Below are 16,637 nucleotides of genomic sequence, written 5' to 3'. Positions count from 1 at the left end.
ACAGTAGTAAACTATGATAGCTGCTTCAAGCACATGATTTCCCAGGCTGTCATGATATTAGCAAGAACAGAGTGTAGACTTTTTGAACTAAACTGAAGTGGCAGTCTTAAAATAGGAAAGAATTTTGGACTGAAATTACAGTCCTGACTTTTCCAAACTCTATCTCTATGACTATGGGTAAATTTTGCCTTTTGCTGAGCTTCCATTTCCCTCTCTATAAAATGATGGGGATGGACTAGATGATAGCTCTAAGATCACATACACCTCTAATATTTGTAGGGTAGGGTTTGGTATCAGAGGACCTGGGTTTCAAACCTGCTTTTGTCTTTTACAAGTTTTTTGACCTTGGATGACATCAAACTAGATCCCTTCTAAGATTCATTCCATCTTTAGTTCTGTGATTTTCAGTCATTTCACCTCTCTAGGTCTCAGTTTCCCTATCTGTAAGGATGAAGGGGCTGGAATTGATCTCTGCCCATGCTGACATCTCATTCTCAGGTTATACCCCAAAATGTCCCTATTTCATGATACAATAAATAATTATAATCAAGTTTCTCAAAAAGGCATGATATCAAAGCAGTTAGGGAATTAGTCTTAGAATCATGGAGATCTGGGTTCTAGTCATGCATCTGACACACAGAGGCAGCTAGGTGTTACAGTGGGTAGAGTGATAGAACTAGAATAAGGAAGTTCAAATTCAAATCCTACCTTAGACATTTATTAACTGTGTGATTTTGGGTAAATTCACCTATCTTCTGTCAGCCTCAGTTCTCTCATCTGAAAATGGAAATAGTAATGGTTCATATCTCCCAAGGATATTGTGGAGACAAAAATAAGGTTATGCCTGGAAAGTGCTTTGCAAATTTTAAAATGCTATATCAATACCAGCTTTTATCATCATCATCATCATCATCATCATCACCACCATCAAAATCACCATCATCATCATCATCACTACTATTACTACTACTACTTCTACTACTGGTGCTGCTGCTGCTGCTGCTGCTACTACTACTACTACTACTACTACTACTACTGTTGCCACTGATTTGTTTCTTGGGTCCAGTTCTTCCCTGTGAGGAATCACAACTCAGACTTGGGAATGCAGGTTTTGGAAAGAAAATAGCAATTGATTAAAGGAAGTTACAGCATATTAAGAAAGGAATAGAAAAGTTAGAAAGAGTTTTAAGAGAAGACCACATGGATTGCTAGCTGACCAGTATTCAGCAGGAGACTGGAAGGTCAAAGAGAGCCAGCCCTCTTCTCATTCCCCTTAACTTCTCTCCCCAAGTCCATTGGCGGGGGTGACCTGGGGATGACCCAAGTCCCTCATTGGAGATGTTGCCTTTTGAGGAGGGGTCCCTTTTGGGTGGTCTTTCAGGACCTGTGCTTCCTGACTGCCTTGCAAAAGCAATGCAATATAAGTTGAAGTTCAGACCCTCAGGTGTGGCCTAAATTAGAAGATAAAGTAAGGAAGATTCCCTTTACAATGCAAGCAAAAGATTTACAAAGTTTGACTCCAATTGATCTCATCACCCCCCCCATGTCCACGTTTCTCTGCATCACTACTACCACTAAGACTTCTACTACTACTTACTACTGCTACTGCTACTACTACTACTACTACTACTACTACTACTACTACTACTATTACTTCCTAACCATGAGATGCTAGATAAGTCATTTAGCCTCTGAATGCCCATTTTCTGACTCTAAGTTGCAGAATAAGTGCATCTATTCATCAAGAAAAATTTCTTAAGCACCCCTACCATGGACTAAGCAGTCATGCACCATCCTGTCACCAGAATTTATTAAGTGCTCAGTATATTTCAGACACAGTGCTAAATTTTAGGAAATCAAAACATGATTCCTGCCTTAATGGAGCTTATATTCTAAATAACATATAAATAATTAGGTCCATTCAAGCTATATTGTAGATGAAAGGCAGTTTGAGCAAGAATTGCATTAATAGCTGGCAGAATCTGGAAAGACCTCCATGAGAAGTTGGGTTTTGAGCAGATAAGTCCTGAAGAAAGCCAAGGAATTGCTAAGAGGGAGATAAAAGGTAAAAGAGAGGGATTGATCTGTGACATTCTGTGACTGTCAGACCTATATTTGAGAAAAATCTCTTTGGCGACTGAATAAGAGCTAATGGATTGAAATGAGTAAAACTAGGAAAAGAAAACAAATTAGAGGGTTTCTCTGAGAATTTTGTTTGTAGGCATTTATTGTATAATGAAACCATTTTAGCATCTAATCTGAGAATGAGAAAATAAAAGAATGGGCAGAGAACAACTACTCCAACATTCTCATCTTTACAGATAGGGAAACTGAGGTCGAGGGGTGAAATGGTACAGAATCACAGAACTAAAGATGGGATGAATCATAGATGAACAATAAGAATGATCACTTGGGTGGTGGATGTGTGAGTGAAGGGAAAGGAATGAATATGAGAAATGTGAAGGTTAAAAGCAAGATTTCAGTATGAATTGGATAAAATGTAGATTGTTTTATGTGTATGGAATAAAGGTGAGGAAGTGAATGGCATTGAGGTTGTAGGTCTGATTGACTGAGAGGTTTGGTAATCCCCTCAATAGTAAAAGTTTTGAAGAAGATAATATTTGTTTAGGAAGCAAAGATAAGGAGTTTGTTTGCGGTACCAAAGAATGGGGAAAGAAAAAAGGAATCTCATTATCCAAAGTACGATCACAGAAGGAAGGGAGCATTACCATTGATGGCTTCCTATTTTAACTGTTCTTACTAAGTAGGTGTTAAGTTAAGCTCCATTGTTTCTACCCTATTGAGGGCAAGCAAATGTCAATAACCTCTAAATTTTAGTAAAAGTTCTAGTGTCTCCACCCTAGTTAAAGCACTGCTCCAAAAAGTCATGAATCTCAAAAAGGGAAACATTTCTCAATAAATCCATTAGCAGAAAAAAATCCTTGAGCCCATTTGTTCTATTTTATAAATAATTCTGCCAAATTTACTTACCTGGTTTCTTGACTCATAGAAGATTAAAAAAAAAAAAGATAATTGAGGAAAAGGTGGGGTACTATGCCAAAGACAAGACAAAGACAAAGTACCAAACACAAGAAGTGAGAGATGACAGCTTGACAACAAGGAAGGAGACAGAAATATTATTATATCACAGCACAGCACAATAATTGATGTTCCAAAAGATGACCCTGAGTCATCAAGGAAAAGTTAAATTATGTTTGATATTCTTTGTTTAAGAAGGCAGAGGAGTGTGTCAAAATAAAAAGAAAGCCAGAGAGGAGAGAGAGAGAGAGAGAGAGAGAGAGAGAGAGAGAGAGAGAGAGAGAGAGAAGATAATCCCTATTTAGTTGTATTCTGTTGAGAGATATGTACATATGAGCATAATAAAAACACACAGGAAAAGTACAAAAGAAATATAATGTTAAGTATGTTAGAAGAAGCCAGGATTCAGAGGCAGTTTAAGAAGTGATATAAACCATATAAGTGATAAGGAAAGCTTTTCACATCTGTTATCACAGAATTTCAGAAGCAGTCCTGTTGTTGAGCATTATTTAAACTCTTTTCAACTGGAGAGATCTCCATGTTCTGGAAATTCCTGCTGAAAGAAGGGAAATTTATAAGATGCCAGTTTTGAGGTCAAATTAAAGATGCTATTCAATGAAACTGTGTTAAAGGTTAAGACTCTCTCAGATGGCAGAGAGACATTTTTCTTAAAAGTTTTAGAGATAAACTATGTTCATTCATTTTTAAGGAAGAGTGGGATGGAAGGAACAATCAAAGAGAGAGAAGAAGCTTGGGCATAGGAAAAGAGAGCAACAGTGGAAATTACCTAAAAACTCTGTAGTAGGGAGTTAGAGAGAAGGGTTGAGGGAATGATGCAACTCCCTTTAAGAAGTTATTTTATCACAAAGTAATTCCTACTACTAGATCACTTGAGTTCAGGAATTCTGAGGCAAACTGATCCATCTCTAAAACTATCTAAGTTCAACCCTAATTTGGTGAGCCTCCAAAGTGGGGGGAGGGGTGGCACCAGGCTTTCTAAGGATGGGTAAACTGACACAAAATGGAAATAGAGCAGGTCAAAGATTTTATGGTTTAGGGCAGGGGCAGGGAATGTCTGGCCACAGGGACATATAGATCTATGAAATCATTTGATCTAACACTGCCACAGCAACTGCAAATAGGACTTAAAATTAAATAAATCTAGGAGTGTTTTAGGGGTAAATTAATTAAATATTTGACCAAATATAGCAGGCTAATTTTTAAGTTGATCATTATGTATGGCTCATAAACAATATCATAAATATTCAAATAACCTTTGGCAGAAAAAAAAGTTCCCCACTCCTGGTTTAGGAATTTCTCCCTATTTGCCTCCCCAAAAGGAAGCGGAGGGGCGTGAAGCTATTCTACTGTCACAAATTCATTCATTTCCTGTAGGTTTTGGAAGCTGCCACTAATCTTCTCTACAAAGCACAAATTAAGTAGGGAAATAGCATTTCGATGATAAATTGGAAACATTTAGCTCCCCACAGAAGAAAGTCTGGCTTAGGCATTTCTTGTTGGGAAACTGGCAAAAGATAAGTTGGGGATGCTGCAACTTTAAGATCCTATTTAATAAGAACACTTCATTCAATAGTTACTTTTTAAGTGTAAGGGCAGCTAGGTGGCAAGTAGATAGAGCACTGACCTTGGAGTCAGGAGGACAGGAGTTCAAATTTGATCTCAGACACTTTATACTTTCTGGCTATGTGACTTTGGGCAAGTCACTTAACCCTGACAGTCTTGCATCCAGGGCCATTGCCAGTCAAGCTGACTCATATCTGGCCAGTGGACTCAGATGGCTCTGGAGGAGAAAGTGAGACTGGTGACTTGCCATAACACCCCCTCACTTAAATCAATTCATGTGCTTGTCATGGTATCACCTCCCTGATGTCATAGTCTTCTTCAAGAACAAAGGACAAATATTATCATCATCACTTATTAAGTTTAAGTGCTTCTTGGGGTCAGACACCGTTCTAGGCATTGGTGATTCAAAGTCAGTGGGGGAGAGGTGGGGGAAACAGTTCTGAAGGCATTTATTTTCTACTTGAATAAAAGTAGACAAAATGAACACAGAAAAGTAAATACAAAATATATATTTTAAATGGGAATGGGGGAAAGCCCTACTTTCCTTTGAGGAAAAGTCTCCATAGAAAGTAATACTTGAATTTAGCAAACTAGAGCAAAGGCATGGAGATGGGAATAGAATGATGTATATTAGGAATAACAGGTAGGCTGGTAGAGTGTTCAGGGAAAAGAGAAGGAAATCAGTGTATAAAGATAGGATGGAGTAAAAGTATAATGGCTTTTAAATGTTAAAGACAATAGGTGACCACTAAAGTTTCTTGAGTAGAGAGGTTACATGCATGGTCAGATTTATGCTTTAAAAACATCACTTTTATAAATACTAGATTGGAGAAAAGAGATATGGAGGCAGGAAGAAGAATTAGATGACTTAATAGTTCACACAAGCTCTAATGGGTGCTGAACCAAGATGGTGGTAGAGAAGTAGAAAGAAGAGGATAAATGTTAAGAGGTATATGTTCTAGAGAATCTTCAAAAATACAGGGTATTAGGGGCAGCTAGGTGGCACAGTGAATAGAGCAACGGCCCTGAAGTCAGGAATACCTGAGTTCAAATCCAGCCCCAGATACTTAATAATTACCTAGCTGTGTGGCCTTGGGCAAGCCACTTAACCCCATTGCCTTGCAAAAATGAAAAAAAAAAAAACCTAAAATAAATAAATAAATAAATAAATAAATAAAAATACAGGGTGTTTCAAAGGTCTTAGTGCTGCTTTAAGCTTCAATAACTGAAAACAGTCTTAAGACATCTAGAACAACTTGCATATATAGTGCTTTGACCTCTGATTTGCTAGACTAAACAAGAGTCCATTTTCATTGAGCTTGAAGTCTATAGGATCTTGATGCTGGTCTATCAGAATAGCAAATGGAAACAGAGCAAACCACCATTCATCACTATTCCAGGAGATAAGGTGAGGGAGTTCATACCTGGGGACACTCAGAGCAATAGAAAGAGTAACAAGAACTGGGAGTCTTACAAGAGGACTGAGAATGGTGTGATTCTCCAGCATCCAATTGTCAGAGCCACAGCCCCAGAAGGGAAGTGGAACCAATTCCTCACCAAGAATTGTGCAAGGAAAAGGACACAGTGGTGGGATGAGACTATTACCTACCTGGGGTCACCAGGAAAAGAGATAGAAGCTAGTAATCACAGCAGAGGGAAGAGCCTGGACCCAGTCACAGCATCCAGAAGGTAGAGAACACAAAGCTAAACAGTAACTGAGCCCCCAACCCAAAAGTAAAGGAGGAGATGAAGCCTGATCCTAGCACAAAGTCACAATCCAGAGACTGAAGCTGGAGATATGAACAAATAGAATAAGGAAATGTTGCATACTGTGAGTTAAGTGAACTCCAAGGCGTTAACTCAGAAGAAAAGAACTACTCCACAAAAAGAATATAGAGAACCTCAGAGAAAGATTTCCCCAGCTCCACTGATGCCAAAGTAAATAAAAATGAAGTAAGAAATGGAAAATGAAATTAGAGATCTCAAGAAAATAACTGGAGGGAGAATAAATAGTTTAAAATAGAAAGTTAAAAACACTACTCAATAAAGACCCTGAAAAATACAATGGAACAAATAGAACTCATGATGTCATGAGGTAATCAGAAATAACAGAATAAAGTTTTAAAAAACTGGAAAAAGTAACAAAGTGCATAAAGTCCACATAAGCATCCACAATCAAAAACAACAGACCTGGAAAATAGGTCAGGGAGAGATAATTTTTTTTTGCAAGGCTAACAGAGTTAAATGGCTTGCCCAAGGCCACACAGCTAGGTAATAATAATTATCTAATTAAGTGTCTGAGGCCAGATTTGAACTCAGGTACTCCTGATTCCAGGACTGGTGCTCTATCCACTGCACCACCTAGCTGCCCCTGAGAGATAATTTTAAAATTATCAGACTCCCTAAAATCCATGTCCAAACAAAAAACTTAAATTTCAAAAAAATCACAAAAGTAAGCTATCCACATCTATTAGAATTGAAGAATGATAGAAAGATAGAAAGAAACCACCAGTCACTTTCTGAAAGAAAATCTTAATTGAAAACACCAGGAGTGTCATAGCTAAATTTCAGAACTTTTAAATAAAAGGAAAAAAAATACTGCAAGAAGCCAGAGAAAAATATTTCAAACACCAAGCAACCACAGTTAGGATTACACAAGACTTTGCTGCAATGACACAAAAGGAGAGAAAATATTGTAATATGAGATAACAGAGGGTAAAGACTTGAAACCAAAAATAGCTTACTTATAGAACTGAGTATATATTTACAAAAGAAAAAAAATTAACTTTAATAGAATAAAAAATTTTGAGACATTCCTGATGAAAATATAAGAGCTAAGGAGAATCTTTGAAACATAAAGGAAGCAAAAAATTAAAAAGGTAAAACCATATAAGCAATTGAATGAAGCTAAATGATGATAAGGCACTTTAAATTCTAATGAAGGAGAAGGGGAAACAAGCATCCTTTCAGAATTCTGCTATCTCCAAAAGTCATTAAAAGAGCTAAGAAAGACAGACATAGAGCATGGACATGATTTTGTTCTATTTCACTGATTTTAAGAGAGGGGAAAAATGGAGGAAAATAGGAATACACTAAAGAAGAAAGGAAGGAAGGAGGGGAGTAACTCAGTGTTTCTCATCTATGAGGTGTTTGAGAAGAGAATGCAAACATGGAAGTAAATATAAAAATAAATCTGAACCTCATAAACTTCATTTTTATCTAAATCAGACAAAAATGAATCAAATGCATGCATACACACATACTCATAGTTTGGTATAGAAATACACTAATTTCAAAAGGAAAATATATGGGCATAGGGAGAGTAAGCTTCAAAAAGGAAGATAGCATCAGGAAGAAAATAGTATCAAACAAAACAACCTTCATCTTTTGAAGTAGAACATAAAATAAGGATTAAAACAAAATAAATAAAGGCTAATATTCAGTAATTGGATCATGGGTTAGGAGAAAACTGGCAGGCAGTTGAAGAAGAAAGAGACACACTAATATACTGTTGATAAAGATGGAAATGAATTTGTAACTTTCCCAAAATGTCCAAACTGTACACACCTTTCGATCTAGTGATAACACTATTAAACACATTAACTGCCCCCCACTGCAGAAAGTAAAAAAAAAAAGAAAGGAAAGGACTATTTGTACAAAAAATACTTGTAGGAGCACTTTTTTCTTAAAAAATATGTGGAAATGGGCAGCTAGGTGGCGAAGTGGATAAAGCACTGGCCCTGGAGTCAGGAGTACCTGGGTTCAAATCCAGTCTCAGACACTTAATAATTACCTAGCTGTGTGGCCTTAGGCAAGACACTTAACCCTATTTGCCTTACCAAAAAAAAAAAACATAAAAAAAATGTGGAAACAAAGAAGGTATCCATGAATTAGGGAATAGTTTAGCAAATTATGGTATGTGAATAGAATGAAATATAATTATGCCATAATGAATGACAAAAGAGATAGATTCTCTGAAACATGGAAAGCCTTGCATGAAGTGATGTAAATTAAAGTGAAAAGAACCAGAAGAACAATTTGGACAATTACTACAATATTGTAAAAGAAAATAACTTTGAAGACAAGAACTCTGATCAATGTAATGATGAAACTATTATTAAATCATGATTCCCAACTATTATCAGAGAGGTGATGGACTAAAGACACAATATGAAACATACATTTTCAGATACAAATATGTAGATTTGTTTTGCTTGATTAGTTTTATTTTTTTATATAAGAAAGAACTTTTTTGGAGCAGAGAGCCATAGATGGAATTATGATTAAATATAGGAAGAAAAGAAAGAAATGAGAGACAATAAAATATTAAAAAATATGCACAGGAAATCATAAGGAAGTACAGAAGGGGATACAGACATACAGAGTCATGTAAGTATCAAAGTATTAGATTCAATATATACTTTTAAAAACAAGCTATATGCAATAGAAACTTGTGGTTTCATATACAATCATCTTTTTACTGTTTTCTTTGTATATGGATATGTTCATGTTTATTGATGTTTGTCAAATTCATATGTAATAGGGGACTGGGCAATAAGCCCAGTTCTTATGTTCCCACTCAAAGTGAATGGCTGATGCAATCCACACAAAATCTTTGGGGTAGACATAGACATTCTATACAGGTTCATATGGGCTGTGTTTATTGGTCAATCCCACATTACATATTTTAAAAAGGCATCTTATTCTGTCACTTAACTAGCTGTATGATTTTGAACAAATTGCTTAACTTCTGTAAGCTTCAGTTTTCTCCTCTGTTGGCTCTAAGGTAGCTCAAAAGTTAATCTATGATATTATAAACTAAGGAACAGTAAAAGCAAAAAAAAGACTAATAAATGTACCTTCAATTAATATGGGAGATAGTGTTTTTCAAATTTCCATGACTAATTTTTTTTCTCTCATCAAATTTTCAGTTTTCTAAATGCTCCACATACTATGGGTTGAAATATAGCTTTCTTTCAGTTATATTCCTCCCAGTGATTCCTTTAAAATAAGGCCTCTCTCCAGAGTGGAGGCTGCTTTCCCTTTAGAACAGTCAAGGAGTGAAGCTAGAAAGCTTTCAATGACAGTGAACTTTGTCCTTCAAGGCTTCAAACATTTAAGTCTAATAGCTATGAATATCTCCTGTCATTACAAAGGTTCAATTTAAAAAATGATTCTGGTTCTATTTAGAAACAAAGTATGAAATTGTGAAGCATCAAATTTTTCAGTATTTTGATATTTATTATGAGATCCTGTATTCTAGCATGTCAGAGTAATTGGAAATTCTGTAATATGTTCCAGTTCACTATTAAAGTGTTTAGTTATTTTTTTAAAAAAGGGTCTTAATGTGTTTTTATAGACTTATGTTATATGGTACCCTCCATAATATGAGAAAAGGACCCAGACAGACTTGTCTGAGTTATGATCAGGAAAGACCTAATATCACAGGCAAATGTAAGCTTTGCATTGTGTTAGAACCTAAGTATCTCATTACAAGAACAGTGAACTGCATTATGTAGAACAATATGGGCTTTTCCTCCCACACTGAGTCAGTTCCTTGTCAGGTTTACGAATTTCTGTAATATATTTCCAATTTTCTCCCTCATCCCTGAAGTCTCCTGTTTTATGTAGGAGTTAAAGGCTTCCAAACATCTCTGAGAAAACTCATTCTTTCCAAAACTGTTGGCATTGTGTAGACCACTCACTTTGGGCTCTTATTTTTTGCATTTGCCTTTTTTTTTTTTTGTAAATGAAATGTATCATAAAAGTCATGAGAGAAGCTGGCTCTTGACGTAATCATGCTCCCTGCCACAGGGGGCTGGCTGCATCATATCTCTCTACACTTTGAGGGGAACATAGGTTTTCGCAATACAACTTTTTGGTCTTTATAGGGTGATAAGATCATTTAACATCCTGGGAGTCTGACCAGAGAAAGCAATATTGGCTGCCTATCTTCATTTGGTTTATCACATTAAAAAAATCGGAAGAAAAAAAAGCCATGGAATGGACTTTAGAGAAAAAATCATCCCTTTGAGAATTGACAAAGAATGACAAATTTTCTCTCTTTATGTATATGTCAAAGGTCATTGAATGAATGAATGAATGAAAAGCATGTATGGTTCACTATGCACCAAATAATGCCCAAGACCAAGGTGTTTCTAGGTGACTGGAGAAACAATAAGGAAATATTACTTAAAGCCAATCTCCTAAAATCCTTGTCTTTCCCTCCTCCCTTTTCAATGAATAGTTAATATGCAGTGTATCTTAGAAAGTAAGAGAAAGTTTTAAAGAGCATCTGGTCCATTCCTCTAACTGGGATTGGCCACACCTAAATCATACCACATCAAGTTTCAACCCAACTTCCAGTCACCAAATAAAAAAATATCTAGAATTGTATAATGGAAAGAGCACTGATCTGGGAGGTCAGGAAATGTGAATTATACTCCTGTCACTGCTATGAATTCTCTCTGTGGCCCAGTTAAATTCACTCCATCCCTTCAGGCTTTAGTTTCTTCATCTATAAAGTATATGCATGTATGTATATATGTGCATATGTGTTAAACAGACTAGACTTTCTCTAAGATTACAGACTCTAGAGTTATACAAGGTTTAGAAGTCACTTAGAACAGAGGTTTTCAACCTCAGGTCCAGGAATTTTTTGCAAATGGTTTGATAATTGTATTTCAATATAATTGATTTCCTTTCTTATCTATTGCATTCACTTGTACACATTTAAAATCATTTTTCTAAAAAGGACTCCACAGATTTCACCAAAGTACCCAAGGTATGTGTGGCATAAAGAAGGTTAAGAATCCTTATTCTTTTTTAGTTTTAATTTATGGAATAAAAGAAGTATTTCCATATCATAGTGTAATTTGAAAAAATGATGATTGCACCATAAAACTGCAAATCTACTATGGATGATTTGCTATTTCTTTTAAGTAGACAACAAAGTTATCATGTAAATTTCTTTTTTGCTCTTCCTTTCCCCCAACCCTAGAGATGGCTCCATTAGACACAAATATATATATACAAAATTATTCTAGACATACTTCTTTTTATCAGTTCCTTCTCAGAATCCAGATTGTATAAATCTTTTATAGTTAATTTAGCTATTTATAATAGTCATTTTCTTTTTCAACCTCCTTATTTAATTGTTGGGAACACTAGGAAACCAAAGAGAAGTGACTTGCTCAAAGTTATATATTAGTCAAACAAGGTTGGAACTCAAGTGAACTGACTCCTTGCCCCTTTCACTTTCCCAAAGTTCCAATGTGTTTTCATGTACTATGTATCTATGATGACAGGACACAGAGGGCCTGGATTTGAGGTTTACTTTTGTTTCTATATATATAACCTTGGGCAAGTCTCTTTACCTTTCAAAGGGCCTTAGTTCCTCATCTATAGAACTGAAAAGATTGGAATGTCCCTTCTAGCTCTAAAACTATAAATCTATGATCTATGCTCTCCATAGGGAATAGCTACATTCCATAAAGCTATATAGCTACCTTAGGGGAAAAAAAGTTCACTTGAGAGTGATTTCTGAATTAATGAATTTTCTTGGCTTATATTAGCAGGCCTAAATTTTAGTGTAGTGTTGGTTAATGAAGATAATTTTTATGGAATGTAATCTCTCATGACTTCTGTTAAAGCCCCACAGTGATGGAGACTCTCCAACCAAGTGGGTGTCTTGCCCAGTGACAAGGTATTAAATGCCTACAGTAAATTTAAGCTAGAATTCACATTGCCTTTTTAGACTGCCTTAAAATTTGCTGCATCTTAAACATAAATCCAGAAACTATTTTTTTGGGGGGTGGAGGCAGGGACAAAGAAGGAATATAATCTAAGGGAGAGAGAAAGTAATAGAAGGTCCTGACCTGATGAAAAATCAGAAGCCTCAGACAGCACAATTAAAATATTGATGCCAGACCTATAAGGCTTGTTACTTTTGATCTCCATTAAAACCAATGGAATGAAATTTCAGGGAATGAGTAGAGATTGGGGGTTGGGAGAGTGGTGTTGCTCAGATGGGTACTACAATTTGAATTTGCCATGTAAGTTAATACTGTATGTTTAGAGCCTGAACAGACAGGGTGGTTGGTGGCTCAGAATCTCTACAGGATTCCTGTGCCAGCCAACGAAAGCAGACATTCATTAGAGCAAAATGTAGATTTCTATTTCTTGGCATCTGACATACACTCTTTCCTTGGAAAGAAACTTCAATTTGGCCAGAAGTGTGAAAGCTACAATAAAAGCATTGGGAACATGAATTTCATCTCGTCTGGACCATTCCCGCCCTTTTCTTTCCTCCCTTTGCAATGGGGTTAGGGATTTGAATACTGGGAGAAAGAAGATAGGGTGTCTGAGGGCAATTGGAACTGCCAGACTCCATCCTTTCTTTTGGCTTTCCATTCTCATTTTGTTCTGTCCTAAGATAACTGAACCCAACCCAAACCAATTATGAAGCCTGTTTGGCCCCAGAGGAGAGGTAGGACAGGGTTGAGCTTGGAGCAATGGCAGCCATTGGAGTCATTGGCATTAACTCCTAGCTCTCCATAGGTGTTCTTAATGCTGTACCAATTATCTCCCCCAAGCAAAAAGCACAGTCATTACTTCCAGAACAGAACGAGGAGAGCTCTCCCTCTTCTCCCTTATGTTTCATTCTGTTTGTTTCTTTTGTTCAATAGACTGGAAAGACTATGACGGCAGAGAGCCCAGACACAAGGGACAGAATGAAGCTTTGGAGCGTCTGCTGCAGCAGATCCGGACTGCTCATCAGCATTACAGTTGCCGGGGTAAGGATAAAAATCTGTGTGGTAGGGCATCAGCTGAGGTCTCAGTGGCGCCTGTAATTTTAGCAGTTTCCTAACTGGGTCATACCTTCTCATTCATCAGGGAGAGAAAGATATTAATATTGGTACATCTGGAATCACTTTACAGCACTATCTTGCTTTAACCCTTAAGATGAGCTCTCCCCCTACCCCCTTTGCTCCTTCACCCCCTCCTTTCCTCTCCTACCCTTCCTCCATAGGAATAATTTAAAAACAAGCACAGAAAGGAAAAAAAAGGCAAATGCTTTAAGTTTCCTCCCTGTTGAACATGTCTCCTGCAGAAATCATCAATGGAGTCTAGGGATTTCAGATACACACACAATATGTAGAAGTAATGGCTTGGGGAGAAATGCGAGAACTCTACCACATCCCAAAGTAGTTCCCTAGTGTCTTCATTGGGAACTTTACCAGTTGATTGTCTCTCCTACTTCTCCACCAACTGGACAGAAATATTGAATTTGAGATTCACCCTAGACATGCCTCCAGCCAATGATAAACATAGATTTAATCTTTGAACTGCAGTGTCAACCTATACTTTGGGAGTCCATGGATGCCCAAGAAATCTGTGCATGAATTTCAAAAGTCAATCTATAAACCTACAGGAAATGGGGAAATTACAACTTTATTTTCACTAACCTCTAACTGAAATGAGCATTTTCTTCCATTATGAATGCTAATAACTTTATTCTGAGAATGGATTCATCGGCTTCACCTCACTGACATAAGAATCCAGGACACACACAAAAATATATCAGTCAATAAAGAGTAAGCACCTACTGTATACCTAACACTGTATTAAGATGGCAAAAAGAAATCTTCAAGAGCTCAAGAAGCTCATAGTCTAATGGGGAGAAAACACACATACATACATCATATGATTGAAATATAAACAAATAATCAACAGAGGGAAGGCAAACAAATTAAGGGAGACTAGGAAGGAAAAAAATTTTAGAGAATTCTCAAGAATCTAATGCTTTTAATTTTACAGAAAAATTTGAGGTCTACTGAGATTAGGTGACTTGCTCAACATCACACAGGTAGCAAGTAATAGTAGTTAATAATACCTAGTATTTATATAGGGCTTTAAGTTTCAAAAAGTACTTTTCAAGTATTTTCTCACTTTATTTTCACAGTAATCCTGGAAAGAGGTTCTATTACTATTCCCATTTTATAGATAAGCAAACTGAGCTCAAGGTTACATACTTAATAAGGGTCTGAGGCTGGATCTAAACTTGGGTCTTCCTGATTCCAGACAAAAAGATTCCAAACCTTAGATACCAACTATTCATGTGACCTTAAACAAGTCACTTAATGCTGTCTGCCTCAGTTTCCTCATCTGTAAAGTGAGTTAGAGAAGGAAATGACAAACCATTCCAGTATCTTTGCCAAGAAAACCCTAAATGGGGTGACATAGAGTAAGATACAACTGAAATGACTCAAGAACCACAACAACTTTTTGACTCCAAGTCCATTACTATACCTTTTCTACTACCTATTATTTGAAGCTGACTGAGAGAAACAGAATTAGAACTCTGGTCCCCTGACTTCCAAACCAGTGTTCTCTTCTAGCTAGAGAAGGTCTTAGTAAGGTCCTTCTTCTTGGTAGGCTGCTCAGATGGGACCAGGTCAAGTTTCTAATATGGGTAATGATTCGTGGCAGAAGCACTTAGCTTTATTTGGAGGAATCAAGCTGCCATAACATTTTCGTCTTCCATGCTCCATCATCCATGGCACTCTCAGCTGAGGGGAACTCAGCAGCAGCAGGGCCATACTCTGAAATCCATAGTTGAAACCAAAGAATGTTTACTGACTTTAGATCAAATACAAACAAGGCAGATGAAAGATTAGGGGAAACTCTGCATCTCCCCAGCATAGTTACAGCAAAAACTCTGACATTCCACCAAGTGGAAACAGTCTTTGCCCACTATCAAATAATTATCTCCTCACAAGGAGGACTTCTGTCTATATCATTATACTCAGAAGAGATTTGAGAGTCAAAAGCAGGCAGAGGGTTCACCCCCCAAGCATCCAGAACCATTGGCAGCTGTGTATAGGCCTCCTAACTGAGCAGAGTACACATTACCTTTCATCTCTCTCCACCAATTTTTTATCTAGAAAATGAGCGAGGTTGGACTCTATGTCCTGTAAGATGCCTTCCTTCGAGTTTATCAACCTATCATGACCAAGGTAGACAGATTCATAGCCAGTCTGTGAATCATCAAGCCCTCCTATAATCTGGAAAGAATACCAACAAGGGAGTCAGAAAACCCTACCTCTGCCAATCAGTACGACCTTGGGCAAATCATTTTACTATACTGATATAAAATGGGAACAATAAAAACCTCTGTCTGAAAGCAAAGTGGGTAGGGTGCCAAGCCTGGAGTCAAGAAAACTCATCTTTGTGAGTTCAAATCCCACCTTGAACACTTAGCAGTTGAATGATCTTGGGCAAGTCACTTGACCCTGTTTGCTTCCATACCTCATCTATAAAATGAGAGAAAGAGAGAAAGTAATGGCAAACTCTTGTGTGTGTGTGTGTGTGTGTGTGTGTGTGTGTATTTGGAAATTTACATGAAAATCTTGTATATTTGAAAGGGCTAGCAAGTTGTACATAGAAGATTTATAGTTTCATTTGCAATCGACTTTTTATTGTACTGTGTTATGAAAAGGTTTATTTTGTCCCATAAATTTAAAAGAAAAAGAAAAAAGAAAAAGAAAACCCAAAATGGGGTCAGGAAGAATTGGACACAACTAAAAAACAACCTCCAGGGTTATAACTAGGTGTTCCTATGCCTGAGGGAAGAACCACAAACTAAACCAAAGCAAGACTCAAAGTCTATACTAGATAATATTCTGAAGAAAAAGAATGTAGAGATGGGGTGGCAGGGGAAGAACTCAAAATTCTTGCTAGCAAGACACTAATTCTTTATTTCCTAAAGTTCTTAAGGGACCACAACAACCCTCACAAATTTGGTATCCTTAAACTCAGTTCCTTGGGGTGGCAGCTAAGTGTTATGGATAGAGCACCAAGCCATGGAATAGGGAGAATTAAGATCAAAGTTGGCCTCAGACACTTGACACCTATTGTGTTACCTTAGGCAAGTCTCTTAATCTTGATTGCCTCGAATCCAGGGCTATCTCCAATGGTCCTGATTCATATCTGGCCACTGGACCCAGATGACT

At 37.0% G+C, this 16,637-nt stretch overlaps 1 protein-coding gene and 1 long non-coding RNA gene across 9 annotated transcripts in view; one reads left to right on the top strand and one right to left on the bottom strand.

Annotated features, from left to right (window-relative positions):
• ANKFN1 (ankyrin repeat and fibronectin type III domain containing 1) overlaps positions 1 to 16,637 on the top strand; it is a 503,865-nt gene that overhangs the window by 417,022 nt on the left and 70,206 nt on the right. For all 4 annotated transcript variants that reach the window (XM_074223663.1, XM_074223664.1, XM_074223666.1 and 1 more), the window contains one exon: positions 13,311 to 13,418. In XM_074223663.1, the coding sequence (XP_074079764.1) occupies positions 13,311 to 13,418 (108 nt within the window). The remainder of the gene's footprint in view (positions 1 to 13,310; positions 13,419 to 16,637) is intronic.
• Positions 1 to 16,637, bottom strand: part of LOC141513644 (uncharacterized) — a 131,184-nt gene that overhangs the window by 85,029 nt on the left and 29,518 nt on the right. Inside the window, exons 4-5 of one of the 5 annotated variants that reach the window (XR_012475846.1) lie at positions 16,548 to 16,637; positions 1 to 777 (exon numbers count right to left, since the gene is read on the bottom strand). The exon at positions 1 to 777 is cut by the window's left edge and continues 13,862 nt beyond it. The exons of 3 other annotated variants lie outside the window; for them this stretch is intronic. This is a non-coding gene — a long non-coding RNA (uncharacterized LOC141513644). One more of the 5 variants, XR_012475842.1, reaches the window with a different exon arrangement.

This window comes from Macrotis lagotis, chromosome 2 (assembly GCF_037893015.1).
Source record: "Macrotis lagotis isolate mMagLag1 chromosome 2, bilby.v1.9.chrom.fasta, whole genome shotgun sequence".
Lineage (NCBI taxonomy): Eukaryota > Metazoa > Chordata > Mammalia > Peramelemorphia > Peramelidae > Macrotis > Macrotis lagotis.
The sequence above is the reverse complement of the archived record's forward strand: the minus strand, read 5'-3'. Positions and strand labels throughout refer to the sequence as shown.